Below are 20389 nucleotides of genomic sequence, written 5' to 3' on the forward strand. Positions count from 1 at the left end.
CTCTATCTCTCTCTCTCTGGGGCAGTGTGGCGCTGTGTAGGGAAGCTGGACAAATCTCTCTCTCTCTCTAGTGTGGGGAAGGGGAATCTGGACAAATCTCTATCTCTCTCTCTGGGGCAGTGTGGCGCTGTGAAGTAGGGGGAAGCTGGACAAATCTCTCTCTCTCTCTGGGGCAGTGTGGCGCTGTGAAGTAGGGGAATCTGGACAAATCTCTATCTCTCTCTCTGGGGCAGTGTGGCGCTGTGAAGTAGGGGAAGCTGGACAAATCTCTCTCTCTCTCTGGGGCAGTGTGGCGCTGTGAAGTAGGGGAAGCTGGACAAATATCTCTCTCTCTCTGGGGCAGTGTGGTGCTGTGAAGTAGGGGAAGCTGGACAAATCTCTCTCTCTCTCTGGGGCAGTGTGGCGCTGTGAAGTAGGGGAATCTGGACAAATTCTCTCTCTCTCTGGGGCAGTGTGGCGCTGTGAAGTAGGGGAAGCTGGACAAATCTCTCTCTCTCTGGGGCAGTGTGGCGCTGTGAAGTAGGGGAAGCTGGACAAATCTCTCTCTCTCTCTGGGGCAGTGTGGCGCTGTGAAGTAGGGGAAGCTGGACAAATCTCTCTCTCTCTCTGGGGCAGTGTGGCGCTGTGAAGTAGGGGAATCTGGACAAATCTCTCTCTCTCTCTGGGGCAGTGTGGCGCTGTGAAGTAGGGGAAGCTCTCTCTCTCTCTGGGGCAGTGTGGCGCTGTGAAGTAGGGGAAGCTGGACAAATCTCTATCTCTCTCTCTGGGGCAGTGTGGCGCTGTGAAGTAGGGGAATCTGGACAAATCTCTCTCTCTCTCTCTGGGGCAGTGTGGCGCTGTGAAGTAGGGGAAGCTGGACAAATCTCTATCTCTCTCTCTGGGGCAGTGTGGCGCTGTGAAGTAGGGGAAGCTGGACAAATCTCTATCTCTCTCTCTGGGGCAGTGTGGCGCTGTGAAGTAGGGGAAGCTGGACAAATCTCTATCTCTCTCTCTCTGGGGCAGTGGGGCTGTGAAGTGTGGACAAATCTCTCTCTCTCTCTGGGGCTGTGTGGCTCTGTGAAGTAGGGGAATCTGGACAAATCTCTATCTCTCTCTCTCTGGGGCAGTGTGGCGCTGTGAAGTAGGGGGGAATCTCTCTCTCTCTGGGGCTGGAGTAGGGGAATCTGGACAAATCTCTCTCTCTGGGGCAGTGTGGCGCTGTGAAGTAGGGGAAGCTGGACAAATCTCTATCTCTCTCTCTCTGGGGCAGTGTGGCGCTGTGAAGTAGGGGAAGCTGGACAAATCTCTATCTCTCTCTCTCTGGGGCAGTGTGGCGCTGTGAAGTAGGGGAAGCTGGACAAATCTCTCTCTCTCTCTGGGGCAGTGTGGCGCTGTGAAGTAGGGGAAGCTGGACAAATCTCTCTCTCTGGGGCAGTGTGGCGCTGTGAAGTAGGGGAAGCTGGACAAATCTCTCTCTCTCTGGGGCAGTGTGGGCGCTGTGAAGTAGGGGAAGCTGGACAAATCTCTCTCTCTCTCTGGGGCAGTGTGGCGCTGTGAAGTAGGGGAAGCTGGACAAATCTCTCTCTCTCTCTGGGGCAGTGTGGCGCTGTGAAGTAGGGGAAGCTGGACAAATCTCTCTCTCTCTCTGGGGCAGTGTGGCGCTGTGAAGTAGGGGAATCTGGACAAATCTCTCTCTCTCTCTCTGGGGCAGTGTGGCGCTGTGAAGTAGGGGAAGCTGGACAAATCTCTCTCTCTCTGGGGCAGTGTGGCTCTGTGAAGTAGGGGAAGCTGGACAAATCTCTATCTCTCTCTCTCTGGGGCAGTGTGGCGCTGTGAAGTAGGGAAGCTGGACAAATCTCTATCTCTCTCTCTGGGGCAGTGTGGCGCTGTGAAGTAGGGGAAGCTGGACAAATCTCTATCTCTCTCTCTCTGGGGCAGTGTGGCGCTGTGAAGTAGGGGAAGCTGGACAAATCTCTATCTGGACTCTCTCTCTCTGGGGCAGTGTGGCGCTGTGAAGTAGGGGAAGCTGGACAAATCTCTATCTCTCTCTGGGGCAGTGACAAATCTCTCTCTCTCTGGGGCAGTGTGGCGCTGTGAAGTAGGGGAAGCTGGACAAATCTCTATCTCTCTCTCTCTGGGGCAGTGTGGCTCTGTGAAGTAGGGGAAGCTGGACAAATCTCTATCTCTCTCTCTCTGGGGCAGTGTGGCGCTGTGAAGTAGGGGAATCTGGACAAATCTCTATCTCTCTCTCTCTGGGGCAGTGTGGCGCTGTGAAGTAGTGTGGGGGAATCTGGACAAAATCTCTCTCTCTCTGGGGCAGTGTGGCGCTGTGAAGTAGGGGAATCTGGACAAATCTCTATCTCTCTCTGGGGCAGTGTGGGCGCTGTGAAGTAGGGGAAGCTGGACAAATCTCTATCTCTCTCTCTCTGGGGCAGTGTGGCGCTGTGAAGTAGGGGAAGCTGGACAAATCTCTCTCTCTCTCTGGGGCAGTGTGGCGCTGTGAAGTAGGGGAATCTGGACAAATCTCTCTCTCTCTCTGGGGCTGGGGCTGTGAAGTAGGGGAAGCTGGACAAATCTCTCTCTCTCTGGGGCAGTGTGGCGCTGTGAAGTAGGGGAAGCTGGACAAATCTCTCTCTCTCTCTGGGGCAGTGTGGCGCTGTGAAGTAGGGGAATCTGGACAAATTCTCTCTCTCTCTGGGGCAGTGTGGCGCTGTGAAGTAGGGGAATCTGGACAAATCTCTATCTCTCTCTGAGGCAGTGTGGCGCTGTGAAGTAGGGGAATCTGGACAAATCTCTATCTCTCTCTCTCTCTGGGGCAGTGTGGCGCTGTGAAGTAGGGGAAGCTGGACAAATCTCTCTCTCTCTCTGGGGCAGTGTGGCGCTGTGAAGTAGGGGAAGCTGGACAAATCTCTCTCTCTCTCTGGGGCAGTGTGGCGCTGTGAAGTAGGGGAAGCTGGACAAATCTCTCTCTCTCTATCTTATTATGATTATAAAGCATTATAACAGAACCCATACATCCCAGGTAAACTTCCAACCATGTTTCTAATGCTCAATAAATCCTCTGTCCAGAGTATTAGGTCATCTGACCCTCTTGTGGGATTTCTGACCAGGCACAAACTGTCCTCCATGTTTAATTACATAAAGCTTCATTATTCCCCATGGACAGAAACAGACATTGTTACATAACACATGCTCATTTCAGAGAATAATACTAGGAGAGGGAGGGAAGACGGGGCTCTTTGGTAATACAGTAGGGCTCAACTGCATTGCAATCATCACAATGGCAAAAGAGCTTTAAACCACAGAGTAGTTTCTGCATTTAGCCTAACTCATCAGCAATGTGTGTGTGTGTGTGTGTGTGTGTGTGTGTGTGTGTGTGTGTGTGTGTGTGAGAGAGAGAGAGAGAGAGAGAGAGAGAGAGAGAGACAGAGAGAAAGACAGATAGACATATCGATAGACAGAGAAAGAGAGGAGGGAGACAGACAGACAGAGAGAGGAGGGAGACAGACAAACAGACAGAGAGAGGAGGGAGACAGACAAACAGACAGAGAGAGGAGGGAGACAGACAAACAGACAGAGAGAGGAGGGAGACAGACAAACAGACAGAGAGGAGGGAGACAGACAAACAGACAGAGAGAGGAGGGAGACAGACAAACAGACAGAGAGAGGAGGGAGACAGACAAACAGACAGAGAGAGGAGGGAGACAGACAAACAGACAGAGAGAGGAGGGAGACAGACAAACAGACAGAGGGAGGAGGGAGACAGACAAACAGACAGAGAGAGGAGGGAGACAGACAAACAGACAGACAGAGGGAGGAGGGGATGGAGACAGACAAACAGACAGAGAGAGGAGGGAGACAGACAAACAGACAGAGAGAGGAGGGAGACAGACAAACAGACAGAGAGAGGAGGAGACAGACAAACAGACAGAGAGACAAACAAACAGAGGAGACAGACAAACAGACAGAGAGAAGAGGGAGACAGACAAACAGACAGAGAGGATGGAGACAGACAAACAGACAGACAGAGAGAGGAGGAGACAGACAGACAGACAGAGAGAGGAGGGAGACAGACAAACAAACAGAGAGAGGAGACAGACAGACAAACAAACAGAGAGAGGAGGGAGACAGACAAACAAACAGAGGGAGGAGGGAGGCAGACAAACAGACAGAGAGAGGAGGGAGACAGACAAACAGACAGAGAGAGGAGGGAGACAGACAAACAGACAGAGAGAGGAGGGAGACAGACAAACAGACAGAGAGAGGGAGACAGACAAACAGACAGAGAGAGGAGGGAGACAGACAGACAGACAGAGAGAGGAGGGAGACAGACAAACAAACAGACAGACAAACAGACAGAGGAGGAGGGAGACAGACAAACAGACAGAGAGAGGAGGGGAGACAGACAAACAGACAGAGAGGAGGGAGACAGACAAACAGACAGAGAGAGGAGGAGACAGACAAACAGACAGAGAGAGGAGGGAGACAGACAAACAGACAGAGGAGGAGGGAGACAGACAAACAGACAGACAAACAGACAGAGAGGAGGAGACAGACAAACAAACAGACAGACAAACAAACAGAGAGGAGACAGACAGACAAACAAACAGAGAGGAGGGAGACAGACAAACAAACAGAGGGAGGAGGGAGACAGACAAACAAACAGAGGGAGGAGGGAGACAGACAAACAGGCAGAGAGAGGAGGGAGACAGACAAACAAACAGAGAGAGGAGGGAGACAGACAAACAGACAGAGAGAGGAGGAGACAGACAAACAAACAGAGGAGAGGAGGGAGACAGACAAACAAACAGAGGGAGGAGGGAGACAGACAAACAAACAGAGAGAGGAGGGAGACAGACAAACAAACAGAGAGAGGAGGGAGACAGACAAACAAACAGAGGGAGGAGGGAGACAGACAAACAAACAAACAGACAAACAAACAGAGGGAGACAGACAAACAGGAGGAGGGAGACAGACAAACAAACAGAGAGAGGAGGGAGACAGACAAACAAACAGAGGGAGGAGGGAGACAGACAAACAAACAGAGGGAGGAGGGAGACAGACAAACAAACAGAGAGAGGAGGGAGACAGACAAACAAACAGAGGGAGGAGGGAGACAGACAAACAAACAGAGGGAGGAGGGAGACAGACAAACAAACAGAGGGAGGAGGGAGCAAACAGAGGAGGAGGGAGACAGACAAACAAACAGAGAGAGGAGGGAGACAGACAAACAAAGGCAGAGAGACAGACAAACAGGCAGAGAGAGGAGGGAGACAGACAAACAGGCAGAGAGAGGAGGGAGACAGACAAACAGACAGAGAGAGGAGGGAGACAGACAAACAAACAGAGAGAGGAGAGAGACAGACAAACAGACAGAGACAGACAAACAGACCTTCCAGGTGGGTTTGGTAGCATCATTCCTGTCCAAAGATTCTCCCTCCTTCCTCTGCCTCACAATGATCAGCTGCAGACACACACACACACACACACACACACACACACACACAGAGGACAAGGGTCACCTCGAGGTCAAAGACGGAGTAGCAGGCATCTAACTGATTCTGGATGCAGGTTTGTCTACACTAGCTTGTGTTTGAGTGTTGGTAGGTGTTTTGTCTTTAGGCCAGAATGAAGGAGGGGATCCAAAGCTGCATCACGTTGCTCTTCAGGGACTCACACACAGAGACACACACACACAAAATAGAATTTGAACAGTTCTGACTTTTCCACATTTTTTTTTTATTGTTTTCCTACCTTGTCAGGACATTTGGGTGAATTGTTAAGACATTGGGGTCCTGACAAGGTAGGAAAACAAGTACACACACACACGCACACACACACACACACACACACACACACACACACACACACACACACACACACACACACACACACACACACACACACACACACACACACACACACACACCTCTGAGCTGAGATGATTAGATGTGATATTGTTGTCCTGGTGAGGCCCTCTGGTCCCTCAGAATGTGTGGGAGTGAGATGGCTCTGCCCCCTCTATCTACCTGTCCTTCCATATATCTATGTGTATCTATTCTACAGCTTCCTACAGCAGCACCAATGGAAGTGCTGATCCCAGTTCCAGAGTTCTAACAGGCTGTGACTGTCCCCAGTTGAGACAGATGTTCCTGGTTGCTGCAGGCCCTAGACTCCTCATCCCATCGCTCCACACAGGAACATCACAGCACCAGGTACACACTTCAGGAATATTCAGGGAACTCTGTGGAATGGGCAATGAACGTTTCTCTAAACATTGCTCTAAACTTCCGTACTCTTTTAGTACTGCTTCTAGAATAATCTGAGAAAGAAAATACAATGTGTTTTCCTGGCGATATTGTGGCCATTAAAATTCTTATCTCAAACAGTTTGTGAAAACTGCATTTCTGTTCTATTCTGTTCTGTTGTATTCTGTTCTGTTGTATTCTGTTGTATTCTATTCTGTTGTATTCTATTCTGTTGTATTCTATTCCGTTCTATTCTATTCCGTTCTATTATATTCTGTTCTATTCTGTTCTATTCTATTCTGTTCTATTCTATTCTATTCTGTTCTATTATATTATATTCTGTTCTATTCTATTCTGTTCTATTCTGTTATGTTCTATTATATTCTATTCTATTCTGTTCTATTCTGTTCTATTATATTATATTCTGTTCTATTCTGTTATGTTCTATTATGTTCTATTCTATTCTGTTCTATTCTATTCTGTTCTATTCCGTTCTATTCTATTCTGTTCTATTCTATTCTGTTCTATTCTGTTCTATTCTGTTTTATTTTATTATGTTCTATTCTGTTCTATTCTATTATATTCTGTTCTATTCTATTCTGTTCTATTCTATTCTATTCTGTTCTATTCTGTTCTATTCTATTCTGTTCTATTATATTATATTCTGTTCTATTCTGTTCTATTCTGTTCTATTATATTCTGTTATGTTCTATTCTATTCTATTCTGTTCTATTATATTATATTCTGTTCTATTCTATTCTGTTCTATTCTATTTTGTTATGTTCTAGTCTGTTCTATTCTATTCTATTCTATTCTGTTCCGTTCTATTCTATTCTATTCTGTTCTGTTTTATTTTATTATGTTCTATTCTGTTCTATTCTATTCTGTTCTATTCTGTTCTATTCTATTCTATTCTGTTCTGTTCTATTCTATTCTATTCTGATCTATTCTATTATATTCTATTCTGTTCTATTCTGTTCTATTCTATTCTATTCTATTCTATTCTATGCTCCAGTGAGTTGGGGAGACAGTGGGTGAAAGGTGCAACACACAGTACAGGACCAAAAAATAAACCTAACAAGTTGTTACTTTGGATCCCATTTGGGTTTTCCTGTGCACAGCACAGCTTGTACTGCATGTTTAGTTTAATTTGCCTTTGTAATGGATTCTTGTTGAACAGATGAGGACAGGAGAAAGGGAGAGAGAGAAAGATAGAGGGAACAAATTATTGAATGAACAAGTAAGAGACATTTTAACAGAAAGAGTGTGTGTGTGCTTAAGAGAGGAAGAGAGCGGGTGAGGGAGAACAGAAGAGAGGGAGACAGAGAGAGGGAGACAGTGAGAGAGAGAGAGAGAGAGAACAGGAGTGAGGGAGACAGAGAGAGAGACCGAGAGAGAGAGAGAGAGAGAGAGAGCGGGTCAGAGAGAGAGAGAGACAGAGAGAGAGAGAACTGAAAAGACAGTCCCTTGGTTGCATGTTGGTCGTTCAGAAAAGCTAGCAGACTGAGGGCATCAGCAGATGGCAGGTGAGGACACACACACACAAACACACACACACCTCCTGAGTTGTGGCTGATAACTGTCCCTCTAGTGTAGTCACTCTCTCAAGAGCCACCCGAAGCCTCTCACGCACCTGTAAGACACAACCAGTGTTAGTTTGGGTTGGAATAAAAGCCCGGTTTTCAGTGAGATAAAGGTACATATATACCTTCTCATCCAGGGCTTTGTGGTGTTCGAACAGGGACTTGAGGGCCTTGAGGACCTCCACCTCGCTGGAGACCCCAGAGGGAGGAGGAGCTTGTCTCTTCACCACGGTCATCCTCAGACTGCGCTCGTGACGAGACACCAGACACTCCAGGTGTTCCAAGAGAAGCTAGAGCAGAGACATCACACATGTTATACACATATTATACACTCAGTAACGCACACACTCACTCTTACCCTGGTGTTGTTCCTCTCAGCTTTCAGTTCAGATATCTCCTCTTCTTTCTCCAGCAGCTGTTCCCGACACACGTTCAGCTCCTTAGTCAGAGTGGCAAACTCCTGGGAAAAAAACAGAAGATAAGATTGATGAGTTAACATTTTCTAAAGAATTTGCAGAGCATCAGTAGTTCACAGACAGCGCTTGTAGAACCTTCCACATTCACATCACATGTTTATCCCACACCATTTCACCTGCACCACCATTTCACCTGCACCACGGGCCCCACCATATCACCTGTACCACAGGCCCCACCATTTTACCTGCACCATGGGCTCAACCATTTCACCTGCACCACAGGCCCTACCATTTCACCTGCACCACAGGCCCTACCATTTCACCTGCACCATGGGCTCAACCATTTCACCTGCACCACAGGCCAAACACCATTCACCTGCACCACAGGCCAAACACCATTCACCTGCACCACAGGCCAAACACCATTCCACCTGCACCACACCAGGGAGATACTGTGTATTCTATCACCACGTTACTTGGGGTATTTATGTCCAATCACCAAGAACCTCTCCTCTAAACAGCACAGTGTCAGTCAGCACCTGAAAAAATGTCCCAGTTGTGAGATGAACAGATGAATACTTACTATACATACAGGGGTCATAATGTCATTACATGGCATAATACAGGAGCAGTGACACATACAGTAGTCTGTTAAAACCCACCTATCTGTTCTCTAATGTTGATGCTTGTTACTTAGGGGATAGGGCTGAGAGAGAAGGGGTGTGTGTGTGTGTGTATTACTGCATGTCTCTTGGCACTCTGTTGGCAGCTCCCTGAGTCTCTGGCTCTGATCCAACTCCAATACCCTGCAGCTTTTAATACTCTGACACGCAGACACACACACATTGATAAAGACACGCACACATCGGTAGACCCATGGACACACACACACACACACATACGGAGAGAGAAACATGCAGTGTGGTGGGTCCCTAGACTGGGTGGGCCCTGTAGCAGTGAGACTGCAGTCTTGCGTGGTGTTATGAGTTTGGAGAAGCCCTCAGTACTAAAACTAATCAAAACAGCTGCTCCTCTCAGCCTACGTGGGCTAGGCCACACACTCACACACACACACACACACACACACACACACACACACACACACACACACACACACACACACACACACACAAAATGTGACAAAGACAAGTGTCTGTGCTCCCGTCTCTATAATGACTATTCTGTTCTGTCCTGAGTCACTGAGTTTGGATTTCACATGAACACAAACACACAAACACCAAACACACATAGAGTATGGTTTTCAGATTACCCTGACTGGTAGCAGAGAAGAAAAGAGGAGGGGGAGGAAAGGGTAAAAAGGGTCATTCATTTTACCATTGTTTTTCACTGGAGGCCAGTGGAAACCTACCAACAGATGTTCCATCTCACTGTCTCTCACTGTCTATTTCAATCAGAGCAAAAGCCTCATCACCCCCCCCCCTCTACCTCATCCTTTTAGCTGCTCTCTCCTCTCCCCCCTCTGTCCCTATCAGCTTCTCGTGCACGTCAGGGAAAAGCAATTGGGAGAAGCATGGATTCATAAACGCTTGAGAATAAACAAAAGGGGATTGAAAACACGCATCCTTGATCAGAGATGAGTGTTGTTCATTCTCCCAACCCTCCTCTCTTTATCTATCATCCTTCACACAGAATAATCAACCAAAATCATGGCTTTGTATTTGAGCTGTAATTCTGAGTGTGTTGAATGATGTCATGGTGCCCTCCAGACTAGTTAATAAAAGATCCAGACGGCTTTAGTGCTTGTTGTGGTTCCATGGACCATGGTTACCCCTGAGTGAACTGGAGCACAGAGGACAAATACTGCTGCTATCTCTCGCTGTGTCTCCATCTCTCTAATACACACTCAAAGGCTACATATTGAAGCTGGAAAATCTTCTGGAAGTCCGGAATAGGCCATTTTGTCTGCCACAAACCACAATCCGATGTGTGAGATGTGTTGGTATTTCTGAGTTAGACGGTGAGCCGTTGCCAAGCAATGCTGAGCTCAGACATTGTAAAGGGATTTCTCTCCTTGGCTTCCTTAAGCAGTTTGGGATTAAGGGATGAAAGCAATATGCTGGACTGAAAAGTGTATGTTGGTGTGTGTGTTTCTCGTTCTCTGTGTGTGTATGTAGGATGTTGTACTACAGTCTGACAGACTCAAACTCTCTAAGGAAATCAATTCTAGATTCCACATCGAACAGACAACAAAACACACACACACACACAATATCAACACACAAGCACACATTCACTATATTTCAGAGCCAGATGAGTCATTGTAGAACAGTCAGTCAAACACATCCAGTTACTGTCTTTACAGCTCAGAGAGAATGACCTCCAGTAAGTATGGGTATGTGCATACTGCATAAATAGAATAAATACTCTCTTGTATTAGAAGTGTGTGTAAATGTGAGTGTTAGGTTTTACAGTTTTAGCCTACGTCATACACTGAGACACGCAAGTGACACAACCCCCTTTACAACATCCGAACACACCATGGTGTGTGTGTGCCTCCAGTCACTATTATAGATAGGATAGGAGAATTGGCTAATCTTGTCGTGGTGTAATTGACTTGTAAAACCCCTGTGTTTGTCTGTGCATGTGTTTAGTGTCTCAGTCCTCCTGGGATTGGTGGAAAGATAATTAACGCTACACTTCCTGGACCAATCACATTAGAGGAAAGTGTGCTGGAACTGTCAATCACAATAAAGCCCAGCCTCTGGAGGTACTTACACATTGTTCTCCTTTCAAAGACTGCTCCACAATCAGCACTTTTTCTCAAACAAGGACACACAAAAGCACACACTCTCTCTCTATCTATGGCTGAGTGATACTTAGGGCTCTATTTTCGGCTGGTGTTAAGCCTGCACAACTGTCAAATGCACGCTTGTTTGCAATTTCGACCTGTTAATGCCAGCGCTCTTCTATTTTCAAACCCTAGCATCAGGATTGGTCATTTATCTGTCTTATATGAGCTCGCTTGCGCTGAGGTGGAAGGGTTCACACTATATCATAGTCTCTGAGGTGGAAGGGTTCACACTATATCACAGTCTCTGAGGTGGAAGGGTTCACACTATATCACAGTCTCTGAGGTGGAAGGGTTCACACTATATCACAGTCTCTGAGGTAGAAGGGTTCACACTATATCACAGTCTCTGAGGTGGAAGGGTTCACACTATATCACAGTCTCTGAGGTGGAAGGGTTCACACTATCTCACAGTCTCTGAGGTGGAAGGGTTCACACTATATCACAGTCTCTGAGGTGGAAGGGTTCACACTATATCACAGTCTCTGAGGTGGAAGGGTTCACACTATATCACAGTCTCTGAGGTGGAAGGGTTCACACTATATCACAGTCTCTGAGGTGGAAGGGTTCACACTATATCACAGTCTCTGAGGTGGAAGGGTTCACACTATATCACAGTCTCTGAGGTGGAAGGGTTCACACTATATCACAGTCTCTGAGGTGGAAGGGTTCACACTATATCACAGTCTCTGAGGTGGAAGGGTTCACACTATATCACAGTCTCTGAGGTGGAAGGGTTCACACTATATCACAGTCTCTGAGGTGGAAGGGTTCACACTATCTCACAGTCTCTGAGGTGGAAGGGTTCACACTATATCACAGTCTCTGAGGTGGAAGGGTTCACACTATATCACAGTCTCTGAGGTGGAAGGGTTCACACTATATCACAGTCTCTGAGGTGGAAGGGTTCACACTATATCACAGTCTCTGAGGTGGAAGGGTTCACACTATATCACAGTCTCTGAGGTGGAAGGGTTCACACTATATCACAGTCTCTGAGGTGGAAGGGTTCACACTATATCACAGTCTCTGAGGTGGAAGGGTTCACACTATATCACAGTCTCTGAGGTGGAAGGGTTCACACTATATCACAGTCTCTGAGGTGGAAGGGTTCACACTAGGGTTCACACTATATCACAGTCTCTGAGGTGGAAGGGTTCACACTATATCACAGTCTCTGAGGTGGAAGGGTTCACACTATATCACAGTCTCTGAGGTGGAAGGGTTCACACTATATCACAGTCTCTGAGGTGGAAGGGTTCACACTATATCACAGTCTCTGAGGTGGAAGGGTTCACACTATATCACAGTCTCTGAGGTGGAAGGGTTCACACTATATCACAGTCTCTGAGGTGGAAGGGTTCACACTATATCACAGTCTCTGAGGTGGAAGGGTTCACACTATATCACAGTCTCTGAGGTGGAAGGGTTCACACTATATCACAGTCTCTGAGGTGGAAGGGTTCACACTATATCACAGTCTCTGAGGTGGAAGGGTTCACACTATATCACAGTCTCTGAGGTGGAAGGGTTCACACTATATCACAGTCTCTGAGGTGGAAGGGTTCACACTATATCACAGTCTCTGAGGTGGAAGGGTTCACACTATATCACAGTCTCTGAGGTGGAAGGGTTCACACTATATCACAGTCTCTGAGGTGGAAGGGTTCACACTATATCACAGTCTCTGAGGTGGAAGGGCTCACACTATATCTGTCACGCACTGGCCTTAGTTATCTTTGTTTTCTTTATTATTTTGGTTAGGCCATGGTGTGACATGGGTGATGTATGGTTTTTGTCTCATCTAGGGTGTTTGTACTGTCTAGGGTTTTTTGTAGATTTATGGGGTTGTGTTCATTCTAGGTGTTTATGTAAGTCTATGGTTACCTAGATTGGTTCTCAAATCAGAGGCAGGTGTTTATCGTTGTCTCTGATTGGGAACCATATTTAGGCAGCCATGTTCTTGGGGTATTTTGTGGGTGATTGTTTCCTGTTTCAGTCTTTGTGCCACACGGGACTGTTTTGTTGCCAGTTCACTTTATTATTTTGTATTTGTGTTCATGTGTCACGCCCTGGTCGAAGTTTATTGTGTTTGTCTTTATTTATTTGGTCAGGCCAGGGTGTGACATGGGTTTATTGTGGTGTGTTTTGTCTTGGGGTTTTGTTAGGTATTGGGTGTGTGGCTTAGTGGGGGTATCAAGCATAGTCTATGGCTGTCTGGAGTGGTTCTCAATCAGAGGCAGGTGTTTATCGTTGTCTCTGATTGTGAACCATATTTAGGCAGCCATATTCTTTGAGTATTTCGTGGGTGATTGTTCCTGTCTCTGTGTTTGTGTTCACCAGATAACCTATACAGCCTTTCACGTTCGTTCTTTGTTTTGTTCGTTATTTCATGTCTAGTTCATTTTTATTAAAGAACATGAATAACCACCACGCTGCATTTTGGTCCGCTTCTCCTTCGACAGACGAGAACCATTACATCATGTTTAGTTTTTCTTATTAAAAACCATGGACACCTACCACGCTGCGTATTGGTCCAATCCTTGTTTCACCTCTTCAGAGGAAGAGGGGGAAATCTGCTGTGAAAACCTCTGAGGTGGAAGGGCTCACACTATATCACAATATCTGAGGTGTATTCTTTAAGACATGCGCTAAAGTGCCAATTTCAGTTTTCGCTGGTCAGGATATTTAAAGAGCGACTGATCCTAAAAAGCAACTCATCCCTTTGAAAATGTGGCATTGATGAGTCAGAAACATTTATTCTATTGTCAAAATATACTACAGTGTAAATAGGATAATAGGTGTAAATAGGATAATTTAGCCCTACCTTTAGGCCTACCTACAGAATATATATATATATATATATATATATATTCACAGTGGGGAGAACAAGTATTTGATACACTGCCGATTTTGCAGGTTTTCCTACTTACAAAGCATGTAGAGGTCTGTAATTTTTTATCATAGGTACACTTCAACTGTGAGAGACGGAATCTAAAACAAAAATCCAGAAAATCACATTGTATGAGTTTTAAGTAAATAATTTGCATTGTATTGCATGACATAAGTATTTGATCACCTACCAACCAGTAAGAATTCCGGCTGTCACAAACCTGTTAGTTTTTCTTTAAGACCCTCCTGTTCTCCACTCATTACATGTATTAACTGCACCTGTTTGAACTTGTTACCTGTATAAAAGACACCTGTCCACACACTCAATCAAACAGACTCCAACCTCTCCACATTGGCCAAGACCAGAGAGCTGTTTAAGGACATTAGGGCTAAAATTGTAGACCTGCACAAGGCTGGGATGGGCTACAGGACAATAGGCAAGCAGCTTGGTGAGAAGGCAACAACTGTTGGCGCAATTATTAGAAAATGGAAGAAGTTCAAGGTGATGGTCAATCACCCTCGGTCTGGGGCTCCATGCAAGATCTCACCTCGTGGGGCATCAATGATCATGAGGAAGGTGAGGGATCAGCCCAGAACTACACGGCAGGATCTGGTCAATGACCTGAAGAGAGCTGGGACCACAGTCTCAAAGAAAACCATTAGTAACACATTACGCCGTCATGGATTAAAATCCTGCAGAGCACACAAGGTCCCCCTGCTCAAGCCAGCACATGTCCAGGCCCGTCTGAAGTTTGCCAATCACCATCTGGATGATCCAGAGGAGGAATGGGAGAAGGTCATGTGGTCTGATAAGACAAAAATAGAGCTTTTTGGTCTAAACTCCACTCGCCGTGTTTGGAGGAAGAAGAAGGATGAGTACAACCCCAAGAACACATCCCAACAGTGAAGCATGGAGGTGGAAACATCATTCTTTGGGGATGCTTTTCTGCAAAGGGGACAGGGCGACTGCATCGTATTGAGGGGAGGATGGATGGGGCCATGTATCGGGAGATCTTGGCCAACAACCTCCTTCCCTGAAGATGGGTCGTGGCTGGGTCTTCCAGCATGACAACGACCCGAAACACACAGCCAGGGCAACTAAGGAGTGGCTCCGTAAGAAGCATCTCAAGGACCTGGAGTGGCCGAGCCAGTCTCCAGACCTGAACCCAATACAACATCTTTGGAGGGAGCTGAAAGTCCATATTGGCCAGCAACAGCCCTGAAACCTGAAGGATCTGGAGAAGGTCTGTATGGAGGAGTGGGCCAAAATCCCTGCTGCAGTGTGTGCATACCTGGTCAAGAACTACAGGAAACGTATGATCTCTGTAATTGCAAACAAAGGTTTCTGTACCAAATATTAAGTTCTGCTTTTCTGATGTATCAAATACTTATGTCATGCAATACAATTAATTAATTAATTAATTACTTAAAAATCATACAATGTGATTTTCTGGATTTTTGTTTTAGATTCCGTCTCTCACAGTTGAAGTGTACCCATGATACAAATTACAGACCTCTACATGCTTTGTAAGTAGGAAAACCTGCAAAATCGGCAGTGTATCAAATACTTGTTCTCCCCACTGTATACAGTGCCTTGCGAAAGTATTCGGCCCCCTTGAACTTTGCGACCTTTTGCCACATTTCAGGCTTCAAACATAAAGATATAAAACTGTATTTTTTTGTGAAGAATCAACAACAAGTGGGACACAATCATGAAGTGGAACGACATTTATTGGATATTTCAAACTTTTTTAACAAATCAAAAACTGAAAAATTGGGCGTGCAAAATTATTCAGCCCCTTTACTTTCAGTGCAGCAAACTCTCTCCAGAAGTTCAGTGAGGATCTCTGAATGATCCAATGTTGACCTAAATGACTAATGATGATAAATACAATCCACATGTGTGTAATCAAGTCTCCGTATTAATGCACCTGCACTGTGATAGTCTCAGAGGTCCGTTAAAAGCGCAGAGAGCATCATGAAGAACAAGGAACACACCAGGCAGGTCCGAGATACTGTTGTGAAGAAGTTGAAAGCCGGATTTGGATACAAAAAGATTTCCCAAGCTTTAAACATCCCAAGGAGCACTGTGCAAGCGATAATATTGAAATGGAAGGAGTATCAGACCACTGAAAATCTACCAAGACCTGGCCGTCCCACTAAACTTTCAGCTCATACAAGGAGAAGACTGATCAGAGATGCAGCCAAGAGGCCCATGATCACTCTGGATGAACTGCAGAGATCTACAGCTGAGGTGGGAGACTCTGTCCATAGGACAACAATCAGTCGTATATTGCACAAATCTGGCCTTTATGGAAGAGTGGCAAGAAGAAAACCATTTCTTAAAGATATCCATAAAAAGTGGACAATGCAAAACGTTAATTTTGGCGTAAAAGCAACACAGCTCATCACCCTGAACACACCATCCCCACTGTCAAACATGGTGGTGGCAGCATCATGGTTTGGGCCTGCTTTTCTTCAGCAGGGACAGGGAAGATGGTTAAAATTGATGGGAAGATGGATGGAGCCAAATACAGGACCATTCTGGAAGAAAACCTGATGGAGTCTGCAAAAGACATGAGACTGGGACGGAGATTTGTCTTCCAACAAGACAATGATCCAAAACATAAAGCAAAATCTACAATGGAATGGTTCAAAAATAAACATATCCAGGTGTTAGAATGGCCAAGTCAAAGTCCAGACCTGAATCCAATCGAGAATATGTGGAAAGAACTGAAAACTGCTGTTCACAAATGCTCTCCATCCAACCTCACTGAGCTCGAGCTGTTTTGCAAGGAGGAATGGGGAAAAAATTCAGTCTCTCGATGTGCAAAACTGATAGAGACATACCCCAAGTGACTTACAGCTGTAATCGCAGCAAAAGGTGGCGCTACAAAGTATTAACTTAAGGGGGCTGAATAATTTTGCACGCCCAATTTTTCAGTTTTTGATTTGTTAAAAAAGTTTGAAATATCCAATAAATGTCGTTCCACTTCTGGATTGTGTCCCACTTGTTGTTGATTCTTCACAAAAAAATACAGTTTTATATCTTTATGTTTGAAGCCTGAAATGTGGCAAAAGGTCGCAAAGTTCAAGGGGGCCGAATACTTTCGCAAGGCACTGTATATATATATATATACACACACATATATATATATACAATCTATATATATATATATATATATAATTTACAAGTCAAAAAATGGATGTAGCAACTACAAACAATAATAAGCAGCTTAAACTTCTTGAATTCCACCATTACATGGTTCAAATAGACATTTAGATTTGTGAACAGCCATCCACAACAACCACAATGTTTACTATGTTCTTGTAGCGTCATACCCAAGAAGACCCAATGGTGTAATCGCTGCCAAAGTTGCTTCAGCAAAGTACTGATATTTCAGTTTTTTTATATGTAATAAATGAGCAAAAATGTCTAAAAGACAGTGTTTGCTTTGTCATGATGGGGTATTGTGTGTAGATTGATGAGGGGGGAAAACTATTTAATCCATTTTAGAATAAGGCTGTAAGGTAACAACATGTGGGAAAAGTCAAGGGGTCTGAATACTTTCCGAAGGACCTGTATATCCATCCCCGTCTCCAAAGAGCCAACTTCTCTGGTTACCAAAGACGCGCTCATCCAAACATACTGTAGGCTATTCAAAATGTTCATTTCTATAACGCCATATCAACAGTAGGCCTGGGCTATATCTTGCTTATTGACAAAGTGCCTCTCACATACAATTTACAGGAGGGCACCTAGTATTTTTTGTTGTTGTTGAGAAGTGCGATGCATAAAGGCCTATACTCGTTGAAGACAATTACCACAATGTTGACTGTCAACACTCCAAACATACTGAACAAACAGTGGATTTATTTGTGTTGTTGTACTGTTGCAGTCACTCGTTACTGTAGCCTATGCCATTTAATAAACTGTAGTGTCAATCCACAATGGACTAGGATGAAAATATTCCATTCCCGCAGTCGAATTGATGACAACGCAAAGACCGTAAATTAACTACAGAGGTTGAGACAAATGCATGCAGTATTAAGCCATGGGACGCGTTGATTGGCCAGTGAGTGGCCAAACCCTCATCACACTTACAACTGGTTAATTCATCAAAACCCAGGCCTTTCACACTACCGCCAGCTATTGCGCTCATAATATTTCTGACACACCCCTGGACCTATAGCACTACCACCAGCACTTAGATACTATTACATTCGATTTGTTAAAATAGAGCCCTTATGGTGAAATGAGCAGAGAATAAAGGGATGGAGGAAGGATGACAGGAGGAGAGAAAACGATGGGGAGCCTTGAACGACTGCTTCCTTAAGGAGAGTCAGATATCAGGGCTGAGAAAGTCTACCACTGCAGAGAAAAAGAGAGAGAGAGCAAGATGGGAGAGGAATAGGGAGTGAGGGGGAGAGGGAGAGGGGGAGAGAGAGAGGAAGAGGGAGTGAGAGGGAGAGGGGGAGAGAGAGTGGAAGAGGGAGCGAGAGGAAGAGGTTGATAATGATCAATCAGACACATCATGTATAAGAAACATATTGCCTTTAATCAAGCATCCAGGTATGCAATATGTTTAGTACTTCTGAACGACAGGTGTGGTATGACTCCTTGTCTACAAGGCTCTTTGAGAACATATTATAGACCAAACAGTGAAAACATAGGCCTATTATTTAAGAAACATGGATTGTCGTTTTTCTGGAGCCGCGGAAAAAAAGCACAAGGATGACTTAGTGTCCCCAACCAACACTCCCCCAGATATTTTGTAACATGCCATAGAAGTCCTCTGTGATGGAAAACACTCGCACACACGCACACACACACACACACACACACACACACACACACACACACACACACACACACGGCTGTGACGGTCATGGAATTTTGTATGACGGTACTTTGCCAGCCAAAGGCACATTTACTCCTCTCTCCACACCTGACTGCATGTGCTGCTGTAGAAATTACAGGGCTAGAGGTTCCAAGCCTGTTCTATTCATTTTATTTCTATGTGTGCTGCTGAATTGTGGGGGGTGTTGCCAAGGCAACTGAAGACTCCTTTGCTACAACACCTTGTTTGTTTCAGCAAGGAACAACAAAGTTTCATCACATTGTTAAGAGTCCATGTCACCGCAGTAACGGACTCAACCACACGAATGCCAGGCTGCCCCATCTTCAGTCACTTGTTCCTTCCAAAAACGGTTATAAGTTATTTTATTTTCATGACGGTCTTCTTTCCTAACCGCCGGTTACACGGTTATACAGTAATTGTGCCAGCCCTTCACACACACAAAGAACCTTGCTCTGGCTTTGGTTTTTGATTGGCTGTGACTAATCGTCAACTGCAGTGTCTGCCTGCACACATATGTCGCCATGACAACACATCATTAGGCAAGTTGGAAGTGTCTGAGATAGCATAAAAAAAACACACACACACACACACACACACACACACACACACACACACACACACACACACACACACAGCATGGTGGCTCTCTCCCAGTGTGCCAGCTCCATGGGCCTCCCTCACAGGGGAAGCTAACAGCAGCACTCCTCAGCTCCTCAGACACAATGATTACTGACACAATAATACTCATATCACAGATACGGAGAGAAGATCCAGGTGAGAAGAACTGACAGTAGAAATGTCTGTATAAAGTGTTTCACGGCCAAGACAGTCAGGCTCAGTGAAATGATGAATGAACATTCAGCATGAGCATCATGACTCAAACAAATTAGACTAAAAGGCCAATAACAGCAGCACACTTGAGAGTGACACAATAGGCATTAACTGAAGCATACTGCACTGTAACAACAGCACCACAGAAATGCTACCGTCACTCCTGTGAGACTGAGAAAAAATGGAGTCTGAAAATACCAGGCAATCCTATTGACAGGCAGAGAGGAGAGGACAGTCAGAGAGCGAGACACTGTATGGACAGAAGCTAGACGGAGACAGATAAATATGCCTGGTTCAGACAGCTGGGTAAATGGGAACTGAAGTACACACTTGAAGAGGGATTAAGAAAGCTTTATCTAAAGTGAGGTGTGAGAATGAGTGTGTGTCTGGGGGAAGACCCGGCTGCTTCAGCTAGGTTTTAAGAACAATACAAGCTCCTTTATCTGATACACTGACAGGTGTGAATAGAGAGATGATTTAAACATGATTTAATGGTAAGGGAGGCCTTTATGTGCCAAATATGATATGGTTAAAAGTCACATTGTCATAATATATAAGTACTGAGCAAGACACTCCATAAAAGCCTGCTTCTATACTTTAAGAATTTCAAACAGATGCAGGGACAGTCTGTGTAACAGCATTCTGACTGCAGTGAAAAGAGCTGGGAACAATACAGCCTTCCCCTCTCTCTCTCCTTCTCTCCCCCCTCTCGCTCTTATCAATTTCAATTTTCAATCTCTCTCTCTCCTTCTCTCCCTCCTCCCTCTTG

At 45.4% G+C, this 20389-nt stretch overlaps 1 protein-coding gene across 9 annotated transcripts in view; it reads right to left on the minus strand.

Annotated features, from left to right (window-relative positions):
• ppfia4 (PTPRF interacting protein alpha 4) overlaps positions 1-20389 on the minus strand; it is a 138270-nt gene that overhangs the window by 33745 nt on the left and 84136 nt on the right. For all 9 annotated transcript variants that reach the window (XM_064968579.1, XM_064968578.1, XM_064968577.1 and 6 more), the window contains exons 2-5: positions 8169-8270; positions 7936-8100; positions 7786-7860; positions 5372-5443 (exon numbers count right to left, since the gene is read on the minus strand). In XM_064968579.1, coding sequence (XP_064824651.1) covers positions 5372-5443; positions 7786-7860; positions 7936-8100; positions 8169-8270 — 414 coding nt within the window. The remainder of the gene's footprint in view (positions 1-5371; positions 5444-7785; positions 7861-7935; positions 8101-8168; positions 8271-20389) is intronic.

This window comes from Oncorhynchus masou, chromosome 6 (genome assembly GCF_036934945.1).
Source record: "Oncorhynchus masou masou isolate Uvic2021 chromosome 6, UVic_Omas_1.1, whole genome shotgun sequence".
Taxonomy (NCBI): domain Eukaryota; kingdom Metazoa; phylum Chordata; class Actinopteri; order Salmoniformes; family Salmonidae; genus Oncorhynchus; species Oncorhynchus masou.